General features: G+C 41.0%; 1 protein-coding gene across 1 annotated transcript; it reads right to left on the reverse strand.

The window, feature by feature from the left end:
- Positions 1-10,349: 10,349 nt before the first annotated feature.
- Positions 10,350-25,858, reverse strand: LOC131229592 (cytochrome P450 81Q32-like). Its single transcript, XM_058225591.1, has 2 exons — positions 24,797-25,858; positions 10,350-11,185 (listed from the first exon to the last, which is right to left on the reverse strand). Exons 1-2 carry the CDS (start codon positions 25,727-25,729, stop codon positions 10,568-10,570), a joined length of 1,551 nt encoding a protein of 516 aa, XP_058081574.1. The 5' UTR covers positions 25,730-25,858; the 3' UTR covers positions 10,350-10,567.
- Positions 25,859-27,477: the final 1,619 nt, after the last annotated feature.

The raw sequence follows: 27,477 nt of genomic DNA on the forward strand, positions 1-27,477 counted from the left end.
AGATCCGACCCGATCCGGAGCCTGGGGAGGATTTTAATAGAGGATATCCAATCATTATTGTTTTCCTATGGTGTGGTCCACTTGAGATTTTTACCCCTCTAATATTTTTTTATCAAACCTTAAAATAATCCGTAAAAATGGATGAATGGTATCAATGAAAGACATACATCATGGTGGGGCTCACATATCACGAACACAGCGAGTAGCCCATCCATTTCCGTCAGCACCACTAACATTGTTTTATGGCACAGATGACGTATTCAGTATGCTTTTATGTCATTGAGTAAACTTAGTGGGGCCTACCATGAATGTGAGTGGGTTATCCACATTGTACATCCATTTTTCCAGCTAATTTTAGTGGTTGAGCCGAAAATTGAAGAAAGGACAAAGCTCAAGTGGACCACACCACAGGAAACAGTGGGAATAATGACTTCCACCGTCTGAAACCTTGGTAGGCCCCACGGTGATGTTTATTTGTCATCCAACCTGTTCATAAGATCACAAAGGCATGGATGAAAGGATAACACAAATAAAAGATTGACCCAAAACTACTGTGGCCCCTAAGAAATTTTCAACGGTATAATTTCAATTCACACTGTTTCTAGTGGTGTGGCCCACTTGACATTTAGATATATTTTGTTTTTGGTCTAGGGTACTCAAATTTTCATTTAAAATGGATGGACGGAGTGAATAAAATAATTAAATCATGGTGGACCCCACAGAGGTTGGCGTGCTGAGTTACTCGGTAAGCAGTCTGCGTCCAGACTACCAGTACAATCACTAGCCACCAGCTGTGCCGTAGGCTGTAGCCTAGGCCGGCTGGCTGTGGCATGCGAAGACGAGCGGACGCTCCTCGAGCTCCGAGTTGTATGAACGGTTTAAAGGAGATCAAGTTATATGGGCCCACAGTGATGTATTTATTACATCTACACCGTTCATATATTTTTAGAGATCATGTATTAGCATTATTCAAAAAATAAATAATATCCAAAGATCATCTGGACCACAACACAAATAGCAGCAAAGAATGATTTTCACTATTAAATCATTCGTGTGGTCCACTTGATAGTTAGATCTGCCTTATTTTTCATCTCAAGCCTTAAGACAAGCTTGCCAAATGGATGAATGGTTTGGATATAACACCTACCCCATCATCAGATGTACAAACCTCCCTAACATGAATACACAATTCACCAGGTCGAATTCACCCGGGCGTGCTTTCTTGAAAAGTAAGCAAACAGTTTAACTTTACAAGTTAAATAAAATCCTATGCACAGAGATTAGAAGTTCTTACAGAGACATGTGGGGCCCACCTTGATGTATATATTTCATCTAAGCCGTTTATCCATTTTGAAATATTATTTCAGTCATTGAGCACAAAAATGAGATATATTAAAGGTTAACTTAGACCACACCATATGAAACAATTTGATTTAATTTATACTATTCGAATCGTACCTAATCGACTCGGTTTTCCTGACCGAGGCGGACTCGGTTCAGGTAAAGTCAACCAGGCATCGGGTCTGTCCGAATCAAGTGACCTGAATCCGGTCTCGGATCGGGTCGAGTTCGGATCTGACCATTGAAAATTTGGATCTGATCGAGTTATATCTAATCCGATCCGATCAGGACCGATGCCCAGCTCTATCCATATGTGCAGGATTTAAGGTTACGCAATGTTATTGTTGAGCGGCCTGTTCATGTTGAACATCTTGCTCCTTTTGATCTCCTTCCTCTTCTCCAATCTGTAGGATGGGATAACATTCTACATTGGAGTGGGCCGGCATACCGGTCTATTGCACAAGCTATGTTTGCATGTATTTCTGATTTTTCAACTAAAAATTTAACTTTTATTATAGCAACTAGAGAAGGTCTATTTGAGGTATACCGACATCTAATTTCTGGTTTAATGGACATACCTGTTAATGATAATGTTTTTCAATTAGTAATCTTGTAGCTAAACCATCTAAATCAGAAAAATGTATGCTTACTAGAGCATTATGTAATATAGATGCGCAATGGAGTCAAAATGGGAATGTGCTTGCTTCAAAGTACCTGTTACCCAGATACAGGGTCCTTCACAGGATTTTTATTTTAAATCCTTATCCACGTTCTAGTAACAAAATCGAACTCACCTCTTTCATGGTTCGGATTCTGCATTATATTATTTCTGGTATAAATGTTTGTCTTCCTTCTTTTATCTGTCATTCTATCATTTAATTCCATCTCCATCCTGGAAATAGTGATATCCCTTTTACATATCTTATGACTGTGTTGGCCACCCATATGTTAGTAGTTATACCTGTTGGAGAGGCTCCTATTCAATACCTTATTTTCAACAACTCAAATATAAACAAGATGAATTTGAGGTTGACTAATGGTCAAGTCAATGTGGGTGGTGGTGGAGCTGAAGCAGTAAATGAAGAAGAAGGCGATATACCTCCTAATGACATAAACATGGATGATATCTTTGATGAGCTCGAATCAGATTCTAAGGCTAACCCTGATTATCAGCTTTCTGATTTTGCTAAAAGGTTGTATTCTCTTGAGGAACAGGTGATTCAGATTCGTGTAACCCAAGATTTGCAATTTGCTTATATGCGTAAATATATGAGGCACATTAATAAGGGTTTACATCAGATTGATCCATCTATTCCTACTCCCTCTTCAGGTTCTGAATAGTATTTTCTAATCTTAGTTTGTAATAACTCTTTTAATACTTCACTTTCTTTGGTTTGTAAGATTGAATTTGGTTGAACTTCGATGATGCTGATTAATGATGCTTGAACTTTACTTGCTTATAACTATAATATCTTTTATATATATATATATATATATATATTATTCCTCGTTACTCATCTTATCCTTCTTTATTTATCTACATCCTATTCCATGCATCAGTTTCTTCTTTTGTCATATTGTAACAAAAAGGGGGAGAATTTTCTCATGCTTGATATATTGTGATTGTAATATATGGTTGGCATGTGGACTGTGGATGGATTATAAATAGCTTTTCTTTGAGAAAGGGAGAGGAGTAAGGGGGAAAATTAAAGGAAATGATTTATAACCGATGCATATTTCTTTATTCTGTATGTATGGTGCATGATTCTTTATTGAGGATATAATGCTTATCCTATTTTTAATGAAGTGTGTTTTGTCACAAATTTGACAAAGGGGGAGATTGTAAGTGTGATGTTTTCTAGCTCCTTTGGTTTTCAAATTTTGTAGTGCCAAAACCTATTGGAATTCTTATCTTGTCCAGCACCTCTACATATCCAGGTCTGTGCATCTCATGTACAAGTGTAAATGTCTTTACCTCAAGAGATAATGCAAGTCAAGTTCTTCGGTTTCCAGCGTCAATATACATCAAGTGATGATAGTTCACTGCTTCAATTTTTAAAGTACGAAGTGTCAAAGCTTCGTCTAAAGGCAACGCTCAACTCAAGCTCAAGCTTCAATGAATGTCAACTTCAAGCTTTAATGATTGTCAATTTCAAGCTTCAGAAGTCTCAAGTTCAAGGTTCTCTACATGATAAGACATCAAGCTTCATGAACGTCAAAGAACGACTATCAACTAAAGGAAAAGAAGTTCTCAATGTTCATACTTCACTAACAAGGTATGAATGACCTTAGAATGTCCTTAGGGTAGGTCATTTTGAACACCTAATTCCATTAGATCATTTTATAAGTGAATAGACTATTTCTCGACTAGTCCTGGACTCTGTTCGACTAGTCATGGCACTGGCTCAACTAGTCCAAGAAATTTCACGACCAGTCCTAAGTTTGTTTCAAATTTTTAGAATTTTTTGTTAAGCCTTGACTGGTCCTGGAGACTCGATCGGTCATGTGAATAGTGCATTACTCGTGCTTGACCAGTCCTACGCCCACGACTCAAAGTCCAGCGACTATTTTAGGTTTTACACGACCGGTCGTGAAGGCCCTATGACCAGTCGTGGAATGACTTTATCCAATCACGCTCAAAATTTCAAAAATCTATTGGTCCTACGACCAGTCGTAATGTCCTCAGGACCAGTCATGAATACAATTTCTTCACCTATAAATAGAGCACGAATTTTAGAGTTTTTCATTCAATTCAAGAGAAATCAATACGCCACTCTGAGAGATAAGTTAGTGTTCTTTTTAAGTTATATTATGCTCATTTAATATTATCTTATTTTAGATTTATTATATTTGATTTTGTATTCTTTATTCCAATCATATTTGAAGAAGGGATTGAGATTTACCCTTTTCTTGGAATCAAAATCAAATAGAGCTAGCGCAACTTGATTTAATTTTAAATCAATTTAGAACCTAGAACCATTTCATAAGTGAGTTTGGACATTGAACTTCTACGTTGAAATTCTACTCTAATTTGGTTCTTCTGGGTGGCATCAAAAAGAGAATATCTAGGTATTTTACATTATTGTAAATTTCTGTTTTGATTTTTAATATTGTGCTAGAAAAATCTCTGTTTTGGTTTGTCTGAGGTACGCCAGAAAGCTCAGAGTGTGGGGTTTTTGAATTGTGTAAGCCCACCTGAAAGACACAATTATGAGGGTTTTTGGTGAAACTGGAAAAACTTATTTTCATAGTGAATGTTAATATCCACTGTGTGAGGATATTAGGAGTGGAGTAGCCGTGTGGCTATTTTTCTAAACAATTGGTGTACACACAAGCGAACCACTATAATTTCTGGTCTTGTGGTTTGAATGTTTATTTCTTTTTGTGGATGGTTGTAATTTCTCTATTTTCATTTGTGGTGAATGTTATAATCCTTATGTGGATGTATGGGAATGTAGTGGCTTAGATTTCCGTTGTTGTTATTCATTTCTTTATTCCTCTGTATCAGTTTGAGTTTTTGATACACAAACCATTCTAGTAAGGTTGTCCTGCCATAAACCCTTGGTTTTTATGGTACAAGGTTGTCCTTATAACAACATTTGTATCAACCTCTCAATACTCATTCATTTGAGGTTGTCTTTAAATTCAACATAGTGGGATTATCTATTACTATCTGTATTTAATTTATTTAAATTCTGCTATTATTTTTTAAAAATTTGGCATAGTCCTATTCACCCCCCCCCCCCTCTAGGATATATAGCTCGGCCTTTTCAGAATTCACCTTCTTCAAGCCAGTCAGGTTTCTACAAACCTCAAACTTGCCCTTGAGTAAAGCCTTGGTCATTATGTCTGACCCATAATCATCCGTGTGGACCTTCTCAAGCTGTAACACCTTCTGTTCCAAAGTATCCCTGATCCAGTGATACCGAATCTATATGTGCTTCGACTTTGAATGTTAACTTTGATTCTTGCTCAAGTGTTTAGCACTTTGACTATCACAATAGACCACGTGTTGCTCCTGCTTCAGGCTAACTTCCTATAGGAACCTCTTCATCCAAAGCATCTCTTTACTTGCCTTTATAACTACAATGTACTTGGCCTCTGTCATCGACAATGCTACGACCTTCTGTAGCTTGCTCTACCAAGAAACCGTTCCTCCTACAAACCTGAACATGAACCCCGATGTAGACTTTCTAGAGTCTATGTCACTTGCCATATTCGCATCTGTGTAGCCCTCTAACACAGGTTTTCCATCACCATAGGATAGGCTCAACCTAGGTCAATCTCTTAGATACTGCAATATCCATTTGACCGCTGCTCAATGCTCTTTGCCAGGATTGACAAGATACCGGCTGACAACACCAACCGCATATGCTATGTCTGGGCGTGTACACACCATAGCATACATCAAACTTCCTACAACTGACGTGTAGGGTATCTGCATCTCATCCACCTATTTCATCGTCTTGGGACACTGCATGTCACTCAATCTGAAGTGACCATCCAGTGGAGTACTGACTGGCTTCACTGCATTCATGTTGAACCGCTTTAGTACTTTCTCAATATACTGCTCTTGTGATAGCCAAAGCTTCTTACTGCTTCTGTCACGGGTTATCTCCATTCCTAGGATCTGTTTAACCGGACCCAAGTCTTTCATCACAAACGACTTGCTCAACTCCTGTTTTAGCCTGTTGATCTTTTTGATGTCTTTTCCCATGATGCGCATGTCATCAACATATAACAACAAAACTAAGAAATCACCATCTGAGAACTTGCGTGTAAACACACATCAGTGGTCCGACTTCGTTCTGTCATACCCATGCTTCAACATAAATGAGTCAAACTTCTTGTACTATTACCGTGGAGCTTGTTTCAGCCCATACAAGCTCTTCGTCAGCCTACACACCATATGATCTTTGCCCTTGACTTCGAACCCCTCTAGTTAGTGCATGTAAATATCTTCTTACAGGTCATTATGAAGGAAGGCAGTTTTAACATCTAACTGCTCTATCTCTAGATCCATGCTAGCTGCCAACCCAAGCAACACCCTTATGGATGTCATTTTCACCACTGGTGAGAATATCTCCTCGAAGTCTGTCTTTCCTCTGACCAAACCCTTTCACCACAAGTCTGGCCTTGAACCTTGTCTGTGAATTCTTCTGCTCAACTTTCTTTCTGAATACCTACTTGTTGCTCAAAGCTTTCTTGCCCTTAGGCAATTTTACCATATCATAGGTGTGGTTCTTATGCAAGGATTCCATCTCCTCTTGCATAACTTTCAACCACTCCTCATTCTTGTCGGCTAGGGCCTCAGAATAATCTTCTGGCTCTCCCCCATCAGTGAGCGTAATGTACTCATGCGATGAGTACCTCTTGGACGGCTGTCTGTCCCTAGATGACCTCCTCACCTATGATTCAACAGGTGGATCAGGTGAGGGCTGCTCCCCCGGTCCATCTCCTATAGGAATTTCCTCGTCCTCTGCATCTTGATGTACTGCCCCGTCATCAGAAACCACAGGAGGAATAATCAAATCCATGTCCTCTAGCTCACCTGAACTAGGCTGGTTCTTCTTTGGCTTACCAATATCTTCTATACACTGATCTTCAAAGAAAACCACATCTCTGGTCTTGATGAGCTTCTTCTCAGTCGGATCCCATGATCTATAATTGAACTTTTCATCACCATACCCCAAGAACACATACTGCCTGATCTTCATATCAAGCTTAGACCTCTCGTCCTTTGGTACATGAACGAATGCCTTACATCCAAACAACTTGAGATGACTGTACGATGGATCCTATCTAGTCAATACCTTCGCAGGTACTTCTCCATTCAATAGGGCTGATGGAGGCCTATTTACCAGATGCACTGCCGTGTGCATTGCTTCTCCCTAAAACATCTTGGGCAACTTCGCATGGCATAACATGCATCTGATTCTCTCTACAATGGTGCAATTCATTCGCTCAGCCACACCATTATGCTAGAGGGTCTTCGGAACCGTCTGTTCATGCCGTATACGCAGGGACTTACAATACTCGTGGAAGTCACCGATGTATTCACCACTATTGTCAGTGCAGATGCACTTCAATGATCTACTTGTCTCTCTCTCGACCATAGCATGAAACAATTTAAACACACCAAAGACCTCGTCATTAGATTTTAAAGCATAAACCTAAACCCTCTTAGATGCATCATCTATAAAAGTGACAAAATACAATGCCCCATCCAAGGTTTTTGTCCTCATAGGACCACAAACATTAGAATAAACCAAATCTAATACATGCACTTTATTAACATGGGAAGCAGATTTAACAAATGAAACTCTATGTTGTTTCCCTAATAAATAATCAAGACAGGTTTTGAGAGGTATACCTGTCACGTCTGGAAGGAGTCGCTTCCTCGCTAGTAGCTGAAGCCCTTTTTCACTCATGTGGCCTAGACGCCTGTGTCACATGTCAATAGCTGAATCTTCTGCTTCGTTCAACCTACCCTTGCACACACTGACACTTGCCTTGTAAAGGGTACAACACTTCTTTCTTTTGGCCGTTATCAATGAACCCTTGATGAGCTTCCAGTGCCCACCAACAAATAGGCTTTCATAGCCATCATCATCTAACCTTCCCATTGACATCAAGTTGAGGTGAAGGTCTGGGATATGCCTCACATCCGTGAGAACCAATGTACAGCCCACATCGGTCTTCACACAAATATCACTGACCCCTACGATCTTTAATACGCCAGAATTTCTCATCTTCACGGTCCCAAAGTCACCTGACTTGTAGGTTGTGAAGAAGTCCCTGCGTGGAGTCGCATGAAATGAGGCTCCCGAGTCTATCACCCAGTCGATGTCCTAACTTGTAGCCATGAGACATACCTCGTGATCCGCTGAAAGAATAACTACAACGTCGCCATCTGAAGTGACCACAGTGGAATCTAATTCATCTTCCTTCTTCTTCATTTTCCTTTCTTGTCGTTCTTATTCTTATGACATTCATGCTTATAGTGACCCTTCTTGCCACAATTTCAGCATTCAACATCCTTCTTGATACTCGACTTGCCTCTTGATATATCTCAGGCCTTTCTGCCTTTTCTGTTCTTTTCTCTCCCCCGTTTTTGTGTTATAAGGGCCTCTTGCTGAGTAGACCCTAGAGACTTCCTCATTGTCTACTCATTGAAGAGATAACTGGTTACATGTTCCATGGATACCTTTCCATCTAGCGCGAAGTTACTTAGAGATACCACCAATGTCTTTCAACTGTCAGGCAATGAGCTAAGTAATAGTAAAGCCTGTAATTCATCATCCAAGACCATCTTCACAGTGGAGAGCTGGTTCACTATATTGCTGACCTCATTCATGTGATCAGCCACAGAACCACTATCTTTGAACTTGAGATTTACAAGTCGTCTTATCAGGAAGATTTTATTACCAACTGTCTTCCTCTCATATAGCCCTTCCAATTTCAGTCATAGGCTAGTGGCTGAGGTCTCCTTAAATACATGGTGGAACACAGAACCATCCAGCCATTGTCTAATAAATCATACCGCCTTCCGGTCTAACTTCTCTCAATCATCATTAGACATATCCTTGGATTTTGCTGATATGCCTAAAATTAGAGAACATAAGTCCTTGTAATAAAGCAAGTCCTCTATCTTAGCCTTCCATATGGTCCAGTTAGAACCATTGAGGCTGATCATCCTTGATGAGTCACCTTCCATAATTCAGAATAGATCCAACTCCGTTCAATGAACTTAGCTTTGATACCACTTTATTGGAGCCTTGCACAAAACCTTAGGATCTAGCCTCCCAAAACAAACCAGAATTATGGGATAATAAAGTAATGAAATAAATCAAAGCATAAACCACACCACGCAAGAGATTTTTACGTGGAAAACCCTCAAAGCGGTAAAAACCACGGGACCTCGTCCAGATCAATAATCCACTATGAAGTATAACGTTACAACCTTCTTCACTCACGCAGGAGTGGATAAACAATAAGAGAATAAAAGAAAAAATGAGAGATCTCACCGATTACGAGGACGTGGAAGCGCTGAGATGTCGAGTGCACAGTAGATCACCTCTACGAGCATAACCTCCCTTCTACAAGCTTCCTCTCTCTCTTTCTCTCTCTCTCTATCTCATACCTTTAATAACCCTGAACCCTTTAGCAAACCCTTGCAAAGCTTTAAAAAATCCTCGTGCATTGCCTAGAAAGGCCCTAGGCACCCATATTTATAGATTTGGAAACCCCCTTTCGCACCTCTTACGAAACCGCTTCCAATTTTTGCAATCTGCACAAGATCCAGACTCAAATCTGCGTAAGCTCGACTAGTCGAGCAGAGTCCTCGACTGGTCGAGCACTATTCACTCGACTAGTCGAGCCGGCTCTCAACTAGTTGAACACTGTTCACTGAGCTCGCTGGACTTTGAGTCGAGTGACCCTCGACTAGTCGAGTAATGTTCACTCGATTGGTCGAGTAGTGCGGTGATTCTACTGTTTGTGGCATTCGAACCGCACCACATCTCCTCTGACCTGAGGAGGAAAACCCCATCACTAATTCAATAATAAATATATCTAATAAATAACACACTTATCAACCAAAAAGTAGAAAAACATGTTTAGTTTCCACCATCCTTCATATGGGGCCAACCTTTGATGTGGACCGTTTATTAGGTTGGGCCTGCCTTAGCCCTATCTTCAATGTGAACCACCCATCATATGAGGCCTACTTTTAATGTCGATCATCTGAGGCTCAACTTCAACGTGGGCTATCCATCATACGAGCCCACCTTGGAAGTCGATTGTCCATCATCTAGACATTGGATTTGGGCCGCCTATAATACAGAGCACCTAGGTGTCCAATTATTTCATTCAAATGTGACGCACCAGATGAATGAACCAGTCCCGAGCAGCTAAGCCGGGGGATCCACCTAATGAACAGTTTGGTTGTTCACCTCGTCCACCAAAGCATGTGCGCTGGCATGTAAATATGCAAATGTGATCTTTATACCAACTATATGGGTTGAGCCCCACTTAGAACATGGATCAGATCTCACACGAGCATACAACATCAGAGTAGTGGGTGTGTGGCGGGATGAATATAGGGCGTGATCTCACATGGGCTTGTGCTGATTAGCACGGTTGGTGCCAAACACGAGATATCCATTGTCATTACAAGTGTAATCTCCATACAATGCGCCAAACGGCTCACAGCTGTGTATGATATTCAGAGCTGAGAAAGTACGTTGAGCATGCTATGGCTTGGTTTATACACTGCCTTCAAAGGCTGGGCCTTGGGCATGGTAAGCCCTATCCCTTCAGTCATGTCTACCTTCTCCTCTCCAACTCGTTCCCATTCAAAGCAGTGGATCAAGGTCCCCAATGTCAGGCCCACCATCCGCACAGCCAGACCTGCACCCGGACATGCCCGCCTTCCATATCCAAATGGGATCAACTTCAAGGCTTCCTTTGCCCCTTCTGGACCTTGAAACCGCTCCGGCTTGAAATCTGTGGGGTCCACCCATAGCTTGGGATCTCTATGAATAGCCCACGCATTGATCAATAGCATCGTGCCATGTGGCACATTGAAACCTCCAACGTTGGACTCTTCAGATGACTCATGGGGCAGTAGAAGTGGGGCCACCGGATACAATCGGAGAGTCTCGTTAATGATGAAATGGAGGTACGGAAGCTTAGGGAGATCTGATTCATCCAACAAACGAGGTCCCACTTGGAAGTCCAGTTCAGCTTTAGCTTTCGCCAGCACATCTGGATGGTTCAGTAGAAGAGACATGGCCCATTCCATTGTCAGAGCTGACGTGTCCGTTCCCGCAGCTAGTAGTGCCTGATCACAGGGATTCTATATGTGAGGTGTAATACAATACTCCGATAAAAAGTTTCTCCAATAGTATTTGGATTCAGTGCCCAACTGGTTGAGTGATCCGAACCATTGATATCTGTGGTCCACTTTGGATAGTCCACGCACCAACACTCAGATGAAAATTTCTTTTAGCCATCCATAGGTGTAACGAATAGATGGTTAAGAAAGAAAACACAACAATGGCTTATATATATTCAACTCACAAATGAAAATATTCTATTTATAGAATCTTCCAATTCAGGTAATTTGGTGCATGGGGCATCCACAGTCAGACCCAACGTATCATGGCCCCACTCCCAACGAGGTGCTTTTGCAAGTATTTTGAAGAACCTGTGCAATGTAGTCATTTCAAGCGCTTGTGTGTGTATAGTAAGTTTGCACTATCGTATCCATATTCTCTCTTCTTATTTTCTTCTTTCCAGGGCTGGGATCTTTCTAGTAGAAAATTTGAGTAGCCATGCAAAGAGAAATGTTCGTGTCCATCCAATTGAATGGTAAGTTACTATCCAACCAGTACCAACCCGTCATGTGTGCGTGTGACATCCAATCTGTCCTGTCCCACCGCATGGATCGCGTAGCGAAAAAAAAAAAAACCAAAAAACTCATCTCAATCCACTCTTCAGATTAGAAGCAATATATAAAATGATGGATAGCCGTTGATTTAAAATTAAAAAAAAAAAAAAAAAAAACATTTTGGCCCACCTGATGATTGGATCGGGCTGATTTTCCACCATGAGCCCATAATATATAGTGCAATAACCTTTTGGATGGGTTGGATGTTGCGTGCATGACAAATTGAAAACTATTTATCGGTTGGACAGTAAATTATGGCACGACCAGTAAGACAAGTGTTGGATATGGGCTTATGTAATCCACCTAGAATTTTCAAGGATACATTTTTATTTTTATTTTTACAAAAAACTCTTGTAATTTGAACCAATAATCAAAAAGACCATCAAACTCATCTTTCTCAAATCTAAAATGTTCTATCAGTTGGATTACCAATCCATATCTTGAATCATTGATCCTAATCATCAAAACTTAAAAGTAACAGTTAGAATTTTTAATGGATCATTAAAATTATCATTTGACAAATAGATCTTCTAGATCACTGAAAACAACCGTTGAATCACTTGATCCATCCAATGATAATCATTTATTCTATTAGATTAGCCATGATTTGATTTGAGATCAAGGATTTTTAAAAGTTAAACCTTGGGCTAACTGGATATGGGATGCGAAGTTACCTCTTAAGATTTCTGTTTTTCTCTAGAGGTTATTGCGGGGGGCGATTCGGTTGATGAATGGATAAAAAAGAAAGGGGTGCATCTTGCATCTAAATGCATTTGCTATGAGGTTGAGCTGGATTTCTCTCCCCACTCCGAATCTCTGGACCATCTTTTTATCAGTGGGTGGCTAGCGGTTAAAGTTTGGAAGGTGTTTAGCGATTTGTTCAGCCTCCATATTCCGTCACATAGCTCGATTGATGATAGGCTTACCGCTTGGTGGCAAGCATATCTTCCCAGAGGTAGTACATCCCATCTTTGTCGCATTACCTCGTGCCTCATTGTCTGGAAAATTTGGAGAGCTAGAAATTCAGCAAAGTTCGATGGCACCCAACCTAATGTCGTCGTAGTGGTCAAATGGGTCAAGTATGTAGCTGATGGCGAAAATCAGCAAGGGGATTACTAGTCCCAACCCCAACTGGATGATTCATGCCTGATCTTCTGAAACCTGGGGATTACAGCATTGTCTCCCCCTGCAAAGAAAATCCAGATCGTGAAATGGGCCAGGCCAGGTATGGGATCAATGGTTTAAAATTAATGTGGGCGGCTCCGCGTTTGGCAACCCAGGGCCGTCTAGGGGTAGTGGGATTTGTAGATATTCTTTCGGGAACTTCCTCTTCGCTTTCTCCTCAGGATATGGGGAGGGAACCAACAATGTTAAGGGTCAAATATTGCATATTAGACCCCAATTTTTATCTGATTTTACAAGCACGATACCATTAAACACCTTATTTTAATCGTGTTTGTAATGCAGGGTGTATTTAGGAGTCGGGACAGGAAAAGGGTACTAAAAGTATGGACTTGACACTATGAAATCACCAAGGCAAGGGACATACTCCAGGGGACTGTGATAGAAAAATTTACACACTCGGGGTTCAAGGAGATCCAATCTGTCACATTAAAAAGACCTGAAATTCATTCAAAATGCAAGATCGCAGGGTTCTCACCATCCGTTTAGCTTGAAACTTTATATATGTCCTGAGGACCATAAATTAATCATACAAGTCAAATTTCAGCTGCTGGAACTCTATGGAAGTGGTCTAATGGACAGATCATCCCATAAACCATTGATTCTAAGCCCACATGATATCTAGATATACTTCAAATTTAGTCTCAACCCCTTAAATAGGGTGATAGAACGAATGGACGGAGCGGATTTTCCACACACATCAATACGGGACCCACTTTACATGACGAGAGTGTGCACAGCTCACGTGCACAAGAGGTGAACTGAACCGATGACCGATGACCCGACCGAAATTGGAAGCCTGATTTACGCATACAGGGAGTTGCGTTCGACTCCTGGTGGGCCACCATCATCATTTATTCTGATGATCCACGCCGTTAATTGGATTGAGGGGGTCAAACCTACCGTACCCGATGACCTAATTTCCTCAAATGTTGCATGTACTTGAAGAACCCAAATGGAGAATGGACGGTAGAGTAAAAGTCCTAGTGGGCCACACCAAATCTGAGCCGAACCGCATCATTTTCGACCGTTTTTTCGAGAATAATCCAATGGTCGGAATGGATTTCCAGACAGGCGTTGATCTTGGGCCCCACCATTCACCAACGCAAACAGAGTTTATGTAAACTTTGTTTTGCGATTTTTCCTGACGATCCAAGTGGGCCATCACGGCTGGCCGATGAGACGATCTGGACCATCTATTGTTTAGGCTGTCCAAAAATGTCCCAAGTGAAGTCATATTTTTAGAAATAAATCAAGGAAGTGGGGAGTAGAGGGCACTGTCTTCTTGACCGCGTAACAAGATTTACGCAGAGAAGTCCGTCCTGGATTTCGCAGCAGCTGTGCTTCGCGCATCCACCGACTTCAGCTGCGTAGGAATTCACCAACAACACGCAGCCACTGCCTCCATCAGCCTATAAAAGAAGACATGAGAGAGAGAAGAGGCATTCGGATTCAAGCATCCACGGCTGAGAAGTTGGACGTCACAGAGAGAGAATTTGAGAGAGTTTTGTTGAGTTTTTATTTGTTTAATTTTTTTTTTATGATTAATTTTTAGAGATCTAGTCCCATTATGTTGGGCTAAACCTCTTAGCTAGGGCTAAGAGGTGAAGCTTGTGGCGTGATGGGGATGATCCTACGACTTTGATTCATGTTTAAACTGATTTTGATTTTGATTTGATTATAAGGAATGCTTCTAATTTTTAATGGTTTGTTGTAACTGAAATTACAATAGATCTGCAATGGCTTTGGGTATTTCCTTTTCATTATTTTGATTGTGATGGTAGGAAGCCCTGTTGTTCACCATTGCCCCTTGGACATGGTTGGATGATGGAATCCTTTCTAACATTCATACATCTCTCAGATTGGCTGTAGATTGGTTTAATTCTGTTGTTTACTTTGTCTCATGGGCATAGTCTTGTGATGAAATCCATTCTAATTTACATCCGTCTTATCTCTTGAAGACTAAATCAGAAGAAGTTTAGATTTGATTTTCATGGTATATCTTCCAACTGGATGAAGATGGGACTTGAAGTCCAGTTGAGTTAATGAATCAAGCGTAGATCTCCCTGATCTCTACAAGTGGATCCTTGGCACCCTAGTTTCCTACCTTTGATTTTTACGAATTTTAGATTAATATTTTCACCATTATTCTCTTATATTCACTTGATTTAGATTTCATCTTATTCTAGTTATAGTTCTGGTTATTTTCAGATTACGTATAGATTTCAGTCCTTGCAGATTCGACCTCGGTCTCACCGAGTTTATTACTACATCACAACCCTATACTTTGGGTGTGAACAAACAATAGGGCTGAGCTCCGGGCATTGCACAATGCTATGTCTACTATGTATCATTTGGGTGCACTCATGTGGTGATAGAATCAGATTCTCAATTTGTGGTGGATGCTTTTAAGGGAAAGTTGAATCCAGCGTGGAAGTGGAGGTATTGGCTGACTAGGATTAAAGGCCTTAAAAGGAGGGGGATTTTTTCTATATGCCTCATCCTGAGAGAAGGAAACGGGCTGGTAGACGGGCCGGCTAGAGATGGTGTGGGTAGTCAAGGCAAGGCCTTCTTTAGAAAGGCAAATAACTTACCCATCCGGATCAAGGGATTGTATCTATTAGATAAGATGGGTTTGAGGGCGATTAGAGATTCTTAATGGGGCCTCTTATCGCCGATCGGGTGGGGGTTATGTATATGGATATGATAGGCAACTCGGGTGCCTTTTGTTACCAGGGGGTCGCCTGAATTTTGTGGTTGTTTTTTCCCATATAAATATATATATATATATATATATATATATATATATATATATATATATATATATATATATATATATGGGAAAAGGTACTATGCGCTCGACCTCACAATTAGCTCCCGTGAGGTCGAGCTGTGTGGGCCCCACCGTGATGCATGTCAACCATCAACATCGTGCATTTGATGGGTACCCTCTAAATTATGGGATATCCCAAAAATCAGCCATATACGGAACTCAGGTGGGCCATACCACCTAAAATCATGTGAAACACCGTTAAAACATATAAAAGCACTTGGTGGGGCCCACCTAAGTTTTGAATTCTGCTAAAACTTGGTCTGGACCCTCATGCAAGTGGGACACACATAATGGATGGGCTGGATTTGCAAACCACATCTCTGTGGGCCCAAAAAACTGATTATGAATGTTTTAATGGTGCACGGCCCCTCCCCACTTATGTATGTGGTGTGGCCCACACAAGTCACGGATTGACCTAATTTTTGAGACCTAGGCCCACGATGGAATGATGCATCTAACTGATGGGTTAGATGTTCGAAACACATCATGGTGGGGCCCACATAGCTTGACCTCACGGGAGCTAAACGTGAGGTCAAGCGCATAGTATCTTTTCCCTATATATATATATATATATATATATATATATATATATATATATATATATATATATATATATATAAAAGGATTTTAAAAGTTGATGGTAGAGATTTGCTTAGATATTAAGCATCAGTTGTTGTATCTTTATATGATTTGAATATAGCATTGCTTACCAAAATTAGTGCCAGCTAAGCTTAGTGGCAAGATGGTTGTGGGTGCCGGAAGGGTCACCATCAATTCGATCAAGCCAATGGCATGACAAGTAGTGGAGAGCAAATTTTTGACCATCTATTTGAAAATCTAGTAGGAGCCAGGCTTGTAATGAGACAGCCAGCAAGAGTGACAATTGATTCAAAGTCTTGGTGAAAGCTAGGCTCATGGCAAGATGATTGATGGAACGACTGCCTATTTGAAAACTTGGGAGATGCCATGTATGTAACGTGTAGTCGGCGAAATCAATTAACTCATAACAGGAAGTTCAAGATTGAGAGATCTTCCCAATGATCCAACAATGTGATAGGGGATGGAGGGTGGACGGATAACTAAAAACTAAGCCTCATGTTCGGATGCAAAATTATACATGCAATTGATGTGGTGTTACAATAAAATAAAAAGATAAACGTCGATTATGAACAGAGATAAGCAGCACTACGTCAGGTTTTATTCAGTTGGTATGACCTAGAACACTTCACTCTTAGCTTTATTTATAGGCATTTGGGACGGTTGTTATAAGTTATCATGTAATCGGTCCCATAAGTAATCGCCTGGGCTACTAAGCAATTGTAGACAATTACATTTTGCCAGATGTAACTAACAATTATTGCTAATAGGTCGTTCGATCATGCACAGTACTCTCGGGCCATTACATAATTATGACCATTTGTATCTCACAACGTGTAGATGACGATTGGTTGATCTTATTTTTCCAGTCGTGTGACGTGTGTCTCATGACTATAGCTGTTCTGGCTTTATCTTTACCTAGCTTCTCATTATCTTCCTTCTACCGATTGTATCAGCCATGAGGATCTCATCCTGATCTCTCATATAATGGTGCGGCCACATGTCAGTTTTCTAAGCATCTAAATGTAAACAAAAATACTCTCTTAATTTTATATTATGTTACATCCAAAACTAGGTTAGCAATTTGGATGGTACCTGGCACAGGGAAGGACATGATGAGGTCAATCACCGACTTCCTCGAAGAATAACTACACTGAATCCACGGAGCTCTCTAGACTCCTCATAGAGTTTCCTCGAATCTATGAGGGATAAAAGTAGGAATAATTTCTAATAAATTCAAAATAATTTGATTGATAGTAAAAAATGAAATTACAATCCTTCAAATAATGAGCTCAAACCTAGGATAGAGTTTTGGACTTAGGGCCTATTTGTTAAATCTGAAATCTGAAGTCTGAATCCAAAGTCTCAATCTGAAATCTAAATCTGAAGTCGGAAAACTAACAGTGAATCTAGTATAACTTGTTTATTAACTAACGTCTGAAATGTTTGAAATATATTATTTTGACACATTTACCCAGATTGGGGAGATAGATTGGCTAGTGTTGTTAACAGATGTCTTAAATCTGAGGAAATTCAACTAGCTCGAGAAAGTTCGAGTGAAAGTCCAGCAACAATGTATTTTGAAACTTCCGAGAAAGTTGACCAGTCGGAGGACAAGTTCGACTAGTCGAAGTGCCCTTTGACTAGCTCGAGCTCTAGTTTGACTGGTCAAAGATTACGCAGATTGTGTGCAGACTGCATAAATTTGAGGCGATTTCCATATTATTCCAAGTCGGTGCGAAAGTAGGGTTTCTTAATCGATAAATGGGAGTTCCTAGGGCCATTCTAAAACATGTTAAGGCTTCTTAAAATATTCCAAAGGGTTTCTAGAAGGGGTTCTAGGGTTTTGAAGGGTGTAGCAAAGGGTGAGATTCGAGGTTGTTTGAATCGGGTAGGTTCTTTCTCTTTGTAATTTATGCTCTCATAATCGATTTTTATCGCTTTGTGCCATAGTTTTTTCCCGAAAGGGTTTTTCACGTTAAATCTTTATGTTCTCCTATGTTTGTTTGGTGCTCTTGGATTGTTATCATAGATCCATCAAGTGGTATCAGAGCAATCGTTATGTTCTCTATGTGATTTCGCAGCCCAATCCCCAACAAGTGGTATCAGAGCAATTGTTGGGACATAGATTTGAATCTGCAGAATTAGCATTAATGGAAAGCACGAGGTATAATATTAAGAAGTACTCAGGGAAAAATAACTTTCAGTTATGAAAGTTCAAGATGATCAATTCCTTAACCAAGCAAGGTGATTATGGTGCTCTTGAGGAGAGAAAGTTTACTATGACTGATGATAAATGGAATACTCTTGATAAGAAGGTCTTATCCACGATCCGTTTATGTCTCATGGATGAGGTCCTCTATAATGTTTTGAGAGAGAAAACTGCAGCTGGTTTATGGGCGAAGTTAGAGGATATATATGTTAAAAAAATTCACTGAGAATTGCCTACACTTGAAGCTACAGTTGTTTACCTTCAGATTGATAGAGGGTGGAAATGTGGAGGCCCACATCGGTAATTTTAATAAACTGATTTTCAGATTGCTGGATATGGAGAAAGTGATTAAAGATGAAGATCAGGCAAGTATATTGTTGAATACTTTACCGCTATCGTATGAGTCATTCAGGGACTCATTGTGCACAGGAAATAAAGCCCTAAGTGTGGACACCGTTATCTCAGCATTTCAAGGGAAGGTCATGAGAAAGATGAACAGTGGCTTGGGGTCATCTTTTGATGCATTGTTTACAAGGGGAAGAAATACTGAGCGAGGTATAGGATTTTCAAGACTTAGATCTAAATCCAAAGGTAAGGGAAAAGGAAAACTAAAGTGTTGGAACTGTGGGATGAATGAACACATGAAGAAGGATTGCAAAAAATCCTAAAGTAAAGAAAAAAAACTCAGAGGCTTCTTCTAGGAAGGCCAATGTTGTCACATCTGATGAAGAAACAAGTGGAGGTGATGTTTTGTCTATATCTATGGTTGAACACTTACATGACAATCTTAGAGATGAGTGGATCCTTGACACAGGAGTATCATATCACATGACTCCTCATCGGAATTGGTTCACCAGTTACAAGGAATGCAATGTTGGACAGGTCTTTATGAGCAATGACAATGCCTGTAATGATATGGCTATTGGTATGGTGAGCATCAAGATGTTTGATAGGATGGAGCATACCTTGACTGATGTTAGGCACGTTCTTAATATGAAGAAAAGTCTAATTTCTCTCGGTGCACTCGAGGTTGCAGGGTGCAAGTTCACTGGTGTTGATGGTATCCTTAAAGTTTTAAAAGGGGCACTCGTGGTTATGAGAGCGCAAAGGTACAAAAACCTTTACACATTGATTGAGGGCACTTCAGCAGGTGGAGAAGCAACGGCTGTTACAGATTCCACGTCTGCACGTATGTGGCATGCTCGTCTGGGCCACATGAGCGAGCAGGGCATGAAGGTACTATTTAATCGTTGTTTGATTCCAGCTTTTAAGAATTCTGATTTAGATATATGCGAGCATTGTATATATGGTAAACAATCTAGATTATCATTTAAATTTGGAAAATATGAATGTAAGGGAGTGCTTGATTATGTGCACTTTGACGTATGGTAGCCATCGCCAAAGGTTTTCATTAGGAGGTCGTCATGGTTTGTTTCATTCATTGACGACTACTTCAGAAAATTTTACGTTTACTTCATGAAACGTAAATCCAAAGTTTTCACCATATTCAAACAATAGAAGGTAATGGTGGAAAAATAATCAGGGTGAAAAATAAAGGTTATAAGGACTGACAATGATGGAGAATTTAATTCCACTATGTTGAATCAATATTTCAAAGATAAAGAGATCATTAGGCACAACACAGTGCGCCACACGCCCAAATAAAATGGTGTGTCTGAGTGGATGAATCGGACTATCTTGAAGAGGGCCCGATGCATGTTAAGTAATGTTGCGTTGGGCAAGGACTTATGGAGGTCATTAACACGGCTTGCTTCTTGGTGAACCGATCCCCATCTACGACAATTTAATGTAAAATTTCGGAGGAAATATGGAGTGGTCATAAGCTAGACTACTCAGATTTACATATATTTGGTTGTAAGGCTTACTTTCATGTACCGTCAATTGAGAGAGATAAGCTAGACCATAGAGCCAAAAATTACATCTTTGTTGGCTATGGTATTAGAGCGAAAGGTTACAAGTTGTTCGACAAGGTCACACGTAAAGTCATCACTAGCCGTGATGTCAGATTCGTTGAAAGCTCCATATTCCATGAGAATGATCAAGAGGAGCAAGAGGAACTAGAAAGGTTGATCGTAGACATCTAGATTGACACAGATGATACTCAGGCAGAAACAGATGCACAGACAGAGATACAAGAGCAGGTGGAGCAACCACCTGTAAAAAGGAACCCACCACGTGATCGCAGGTTACCGACAATATACATTGATGAATCTAATATTCTATATGCCCTCATTACAGATTAGGAGGATCGTCAACTATTCAGGAGGCTCTTGATGAGCCTGATGTAGAAAGTGGAAGGTAGTTGTAGATGACGAGATGGACTCGTTGTACAAAAACCATACGTGGGAGTTGGTGGAGCTTCAATGGGCCGAAAATTGATCGGATGCAAGTGGTTATTCAAAAGGAAATATGATAGATACAAAGCGAAGCTGGTAGTGAAGGAGTATGATTAGAAAGAAGGAATCGACTTCATAGGGATTTTCACGCCAGTGGTTTAAGCAAGTATCCATCAGATTCGTGTTGGCGCTAGTTGCCCAATACGATATCGAACTGGAACAGATGGATGTCAAGACTGCAATCCTACATGGGGAGTTGGAAGAGCAGATCTACATAAAACAACCAGATGGCTATGAAGTTAAAGGGAAAAAGAAAAAGTTTGTAGGTTAATGAGGTCATTGTATGACTTGAAACAGTTGCCTAGGCAGTGGTATAAGAAATTCAATTCTTTTATGTTGAGTCAGAACTTTACTCGGAGTAAATAAGATCACTGTGTCTTACAAGACACCGAGGGATGACAAGTTCATCATCCTAGTATTTTATGTTGATGATATGTTGATCGTCAGTCATGATATATCTGAAATCAACGTACTGAAGACTAGGTTATCAGGGACATTCAAGATGAAAGATCTGCGGGCTACAAAGAGGGTTCTCGGCATAGATATTCATAAAGACAGAAAGAAGAGCAGGCTTTGTTATCACAGGCAAAATACCTTGAAAATGTACTGATCAAGTATAAGATGGACCAGACAAAGCCGGTTAGCATTTCCCACGCGGCTCACTTCAAGCTTTCCTTAGAATAATGTCATAAATCAACTAAGAAAAAATAAGTTATGTCTCATATGCCTTATTCGAATACGGTTAACAGTTTAATGTATGTCATGGTCTGTATAAAACCATATATTTCATAGGCAGTTGGTGTTGTGAACAAATACATGTCAAACCCCGGCAAACAACATTGGGAAGCGGTGAAATGGCTATTTCGATAAATTCGAGGTACAAAAGACTACGTCTTAACTTTTGAGAAGACATGGACAAAGTTGGTGGGTATGTGGATTCAGATTACGCAGGCAGTGTGAATTTCAGAAAGTCGACTTCGGGATACTCATTTGTACTAGCGGGTGCAATAATTAGTTGGATGTCAAAGCTTCAGTCCATAGTGGCTCTTTCCATGAACGAAGCAGAATATATGGCAATGACAGACACGTTTAAGAAAGGTATTTGGTTAAGAAGCATGATAAATCATTTGGGGCTTCAACAGAAGCCTGTGCCAATTAATTATAATAGCAAGAGCACTATTAATTTAGCTAAAAAAATTGTTTATCACTCACGTACTAAATATATTGATGTTCGTCACAATTTTATCCGACAGGTGCTTGAGGAAGGAGGCATAACACTTGAGAAGATTCACACCAGCGTGAATTCGGCAAACATGCTCACCAAGGTCGTTCCTACAGAAAAGTTCAAGTTCTATGCAACTTCTCTGGACTTGGTGATGGCATAAAAGGAGGATGGAGTGTACACGAGAAGCATTGATGAAGCTATGATGCAAAGCAAAGATAAGAGAAGAGGTCAAGAAGCTACACGTTTGAAGATTTAAGACATGGTGGAGATTGTTGTTGACAGATGTCTTAAATCTGAGGAAATTCGACTAGCCCAAGAAAGTTCTGGTGAAAGTCTAGTAACAATGTATTTTGGAGCTTCCGATCAATTCGACCAGTCAGAAAACAGGTTCGACTAGTCGAAGTGCCCTTTGACTAGTTAGAGATTACGCAGATTGTGCGCGGACTGCGTAAATTTGAAGCGATTTCCAGATTATTCCAAGTCGGTGCGAAAGTAAGATTTCCTAATCTATAAATAGGAGTTCCTATGGTCATTCTAAAACATGATAAGGCTTCTTAAAGTATTCTAAAGGGTGTAGCAAAGGGTGAGATTCGAGGTTGTTTGAATCGGGTAGGTTCTTTCTCTTTGGAAATTATGCTTTCATAGTGGATTTCTGTCAATTTGTGCCATGGTTTTTCCTGAAAGGTTTTTCCATGTTAAAATTTTGTGTTCTCTTGTGTTTGCTTGGTGCTCTTGGATTGCTATCCTAGATCCATCTCTGTGTGATTCCGCAGCCCAATCCGCAACAACTAGTTACCCTGCCACTAGCTAATGGCTATTGGTCGATCGGTGTTCTATGGGCTCTACCATGATGTATTCATTTCATCCGCTTTGTCCATCCATGTTTACAGGTCATTTTATGGCATGATCCAAAAAATGAGGTATATCCAAATCTCAAGTGGATCACATCATAGGAAATAATGTTGATTGATTGCTCACCATTAAAAACTTATTGGGCCCACAAAAGTTTTGGATCAAGTTGATATTTGTTTTTCCCTTCAATCCAGGTCTATATGACCTAATCAACAAGTTTGAGGTCAAATAAACATTATAGTGGTCATTAAGAGGTTTTTGATGATGGGCGCTTAATCATTATTGTTTCCCTTTGTTGTGGTCCACCTAAGATTTATATATGCCTCATTTTTTTTTTTATATCAATGATCTATTAAATGATTTGAAAAAATGGATGAATGGCGAGATGAAACACATACATTATGGTGGGCCCACAGAGCACCGACCACTGGCCACTCGGCTAGTGGCACTGTCACTGGCCAGACCACGTCCCCAGGTGTGAGCCGGATTTCATGGGAAAGCCCTTCCTAAGAAGTCCACTACTGTGGGGCCCACCATGATGTCTATGTGAAATCCACCTCATCCATTCGTTTCGTGAGATCATTTTAGGATGTAGTGCCCAAAATGAGTCATATCCAATACTCAAATGGACCAAAAATGTAAGGATTGGACGCCCATAATTAAAATATTCGTGGGGCCACAAAAGTTTTCAATTATGCTAATATTTATGGTTTGAGTTCATCTTACTAGGAATGACAATATGAATGATATTGATGGCATGTAAATATCACTGTCGACCCCGAGGTGGTTTCAACGATGGGAATTTTCCTACCCACCTTTTCCTTTTCCTTTAGTGTGGCTCACTTAAGTCTTGTATCGTCAGTTTTTGTCTTAGCTCCTAAAATGATCTCAAAACATAGATTAATAGGGTAGATTTATCACAAACATAATGGAAATGGATGGACGTTGTGGATGAGACACGTCCATCAAAGGTGACCCACATGCATACACGTGGATGGCCCAAAGTTTACTCAGTGGACCCAAATTGCGTCCTACCCAGCCGAGCAGGGCTCTATGGGACCCATCGTGATGTAAGTGTTTTATCCACGCAGTTAAAGGCAGGTACAAGGCTTAAGTGGACCACAAAGTGGGGATTGAACTTCAACCATTAAATACTTCTTGAGAGCGGGAGTTTCGAGCTGAATAGGTTGGATGGTAAAAAAACATCACGTTGACCCTTAAAAAGGTTTCTAAGGGTGGGTGTCATTATTAGTATAGCTGTCTTTGGTGTGGTCCACGGGAGCTGTGGACCTGCCTCATTTTTAAAATCGTATGTGAAAATGATCTGATAAAAGCGGTGGACGGCTTGGATAAAACACTTACATCACGGTGGGCCCCGGACGGTAAGACGCAATCCGCGTCCTTACTCAGTAGGCTAAACTTAAGTACGCATTCGGCCTTCCAAGTAAGCCAAAATAGCTGATTTCATACGTGACCCAAAGCCGTCACGACCAGTCCAGGCTGATCTAATTGTCCACTTCTGTCCCTAACTGCGATGATCCAGGCCATCAGTTACTTATGTGTGGACAGAGAGATATCCAACGCGTGAGATCCTACCCAACAAGGCAGAACCCCACAAATGAACGGTCTGGATAACTATTCAAGGTGCCGCAGAAGCGGATCTGGGAAAAGAGGTGATAATTACCGCAATGAGCGCCATGATGATGTGATCGGTGTAGCCCTGGGGCTCTGTTTCTTGCAAAGACAGCATAACATCTACCAGCGTCCTCTTCATCCCCTTCCCCTCTCCTTCTTCGCTGGAAAAATCGTCCTTGTTCCTCCTCCTTCGATGCTCATCGATAAGAGCCAGCAAGAACTCATCCCTCTCCCTCGCCAATCTCACCATCCTCTTCTCAACCCCTCCCAAATCCATCCACCCCAAAAACGGCATGAAATCCCCGAAATTCGACTCTCCGGCCATTGCTAGCACCTTCTTAACAATCTCCCGAAACCGCCTCGCCTCCTCCAAATCCACCACATTCTCTCCGTAATATCGTTTCCCAGCAATCATCCCCATCATCACATTGAAGGTGAGCTCCGAGAACTTCGTCTTCAATTCCACCACCGAATTCCCCCATTCCGAATCGCGGAACAGGTCTTTCACAAGGGAGCGGACCTCCTGGATTCGGACGGCAGAGAACATCTGGATGCGGTTCGTGGAGAAGATCTCGATGGTGGTGATGCGGCGGAGGTTGCGCCAGTGGGAGCCATATGAGGCCCACCCGATTGCGGAGTAGTTGTAGGCCAAGCGCTTGGCGTAGAGCAGGTGAGGACGATTGGCGAAGATGATGTCGTTCTTAGAGAGGCAGTCCTCGGCGGAGGAAGAGGAGGAGATGAGGAGAACAGGGCGGGATCCGAAACGGAGGGAGAGGATGGGGCCGTAGCGGTTGGATAGGACGGTCAGAGATCGATGGACGGGTTTTTTGAGAAGATGGAGATGGCCGAGGATGGGAAGAGATGGTGGTGACGGTGGAAGCTTCTTTGGTTTTGCGAACAGGCGCTTCGAAATTGAAAAGAGGAAGAAGACGAAGAGGAGAGCTAAAATGGAAAAGAAGATTACCATATTTCTGGCGTGCATGAGAGACGGAGCAGGGTCTAGCTACTTTAAATGCAGTAGGAGATGGTGTTTTACAATACACGTGTAGATGCGCCAAATGCAATTTGCGATATCCATGACATCAGAGTTGGTAGTGGATTACAACGATGATGGTGGCGTGGATGGAAACGGATTGGCTACTCCCCTGCCAGCAGCCAATGGCTGATGGTCGGTGCTACGTGGGCCCCACCATGATATATGTGTTTCATCCACGCCGTTTCCATCTATTTTTCTACGTCATATCATGTTATAAGATAAAAAATGAGGTATATCACAATCCCAAGAAATCCATGTCACAGGAACCAGTATTGAATGAACATCGACCATAAAAAACTTTTCGGACATAAAAGTTTTGGATCAAGTTGATCTATGTTTTTTCCCCTGGATATGTATGACGTAATCAATAGATTGGATGTCAAACAAACAGTACGGTGTGCTTAAGAGGTAGACTCTAATGAGTTTCCACACCGGGTGAGTACCCATAGGTGGTGAAATTCCACTAGCGTGAGTATGTGGTGTGTGCGCGCGTGTAAACAAAAAACCAAAAAAAAAAAAAACGCTGTAGTGTGCCTCAGGAGGATTTTAATGGTGGATATCCAATCACTATTATTTTCCTATAATGTGGTCCACCTGATATTTATATCCCTCTCATTTTTTGGACCAAGTCCTAAAATGATCTGCAAAGATGGATGAACGGAAGGGATGAAACACATACACAATGGTGGGGCCCACAGAGCACCAACCACCAGCCACGAGTAGCCAATCCGTTCACGGTGGGGGACGCGGACTGGCTGTTGTACTAGACCGAGTTGTGCGAACGGTTCAAAGGAGATCAAAGTTAGGTGTGCCCAAAAATGATGTATTTATTATATCCATACTGTTCATCCATTTTTCGAGATCATTTTAGACCATAAGCCAAAAATGAATCATATCGAAAGCTCAAATGGACCACACCACAAACATCAATGGGATAATGATTTTCATCATTAAAACATTCATAGGGCCCACTAGAACGTTTATTTTCCATCCAATCTGTTCGTAAGGTCACAAAGACATGGATGAAGAGGAAAAACAAATATCATAATGATCCAAAGCTTCTGTGTCACCTAAAAGGGTTTCAATAGTAGACATTCATTCCCCCATTGCTTTTACCAATGTAGTCCACCTGATCTTTAGATTGGTCTTCTTTTTAGGCCCAAGCCTTACAACAAGATTGAAAAATGGATGGATGGTTTCGATATAACACATACCTCATAATAGGACCCACAAATATTGTTGACTCTGGTTTTGATATAACACATACCTCATAATAGGACCCACAGAATATAACTAGACCTAGGCATGTCTGACCCGATCCGGTGGATCTGACCCAATCAAACCCGATCCGACTTATTCCGAACCAAACCGACAGCCTGGATCGGTGCTGATCGAGTAGGGCCATTCAGATCCGACAGTTTTTCGTATCGAAATCGGGTCGTGGTCAATCCGGACCGATCCAATCCAAATGGATCTGACCCGATCCGGAGTGATTTTTATTAATACTTTTACTTTTTCCTATGGTATGGTCCACTGAACTTTGGATATGCATCAATTTTGGGTTCAACCACTAAAATGATCTGGAAAAACGAACGAATGGCGTCGATAAACCACATGCATTCACGGTGGGCCCCAACAGAGTTTACTCAATATGATAAAAGAGCTCAGCTATATAGCTGTTATAGGTCCGTGTC

Source organism: Magnolia sinica, chromosome 16 (genome assembly GCF_029962835.1).
Source record: "Magnolia sinica isolate HGM2019 chromosome 16, MsV1, whole genome shotgun sequence".
Taxonomy (NCBI): Eukaryota; Viridiplantae; Streptophyta; class Magnoliopsida; order Magnoliales; family Magnoliaceae; genus Magnolia; species Magnolia sinica.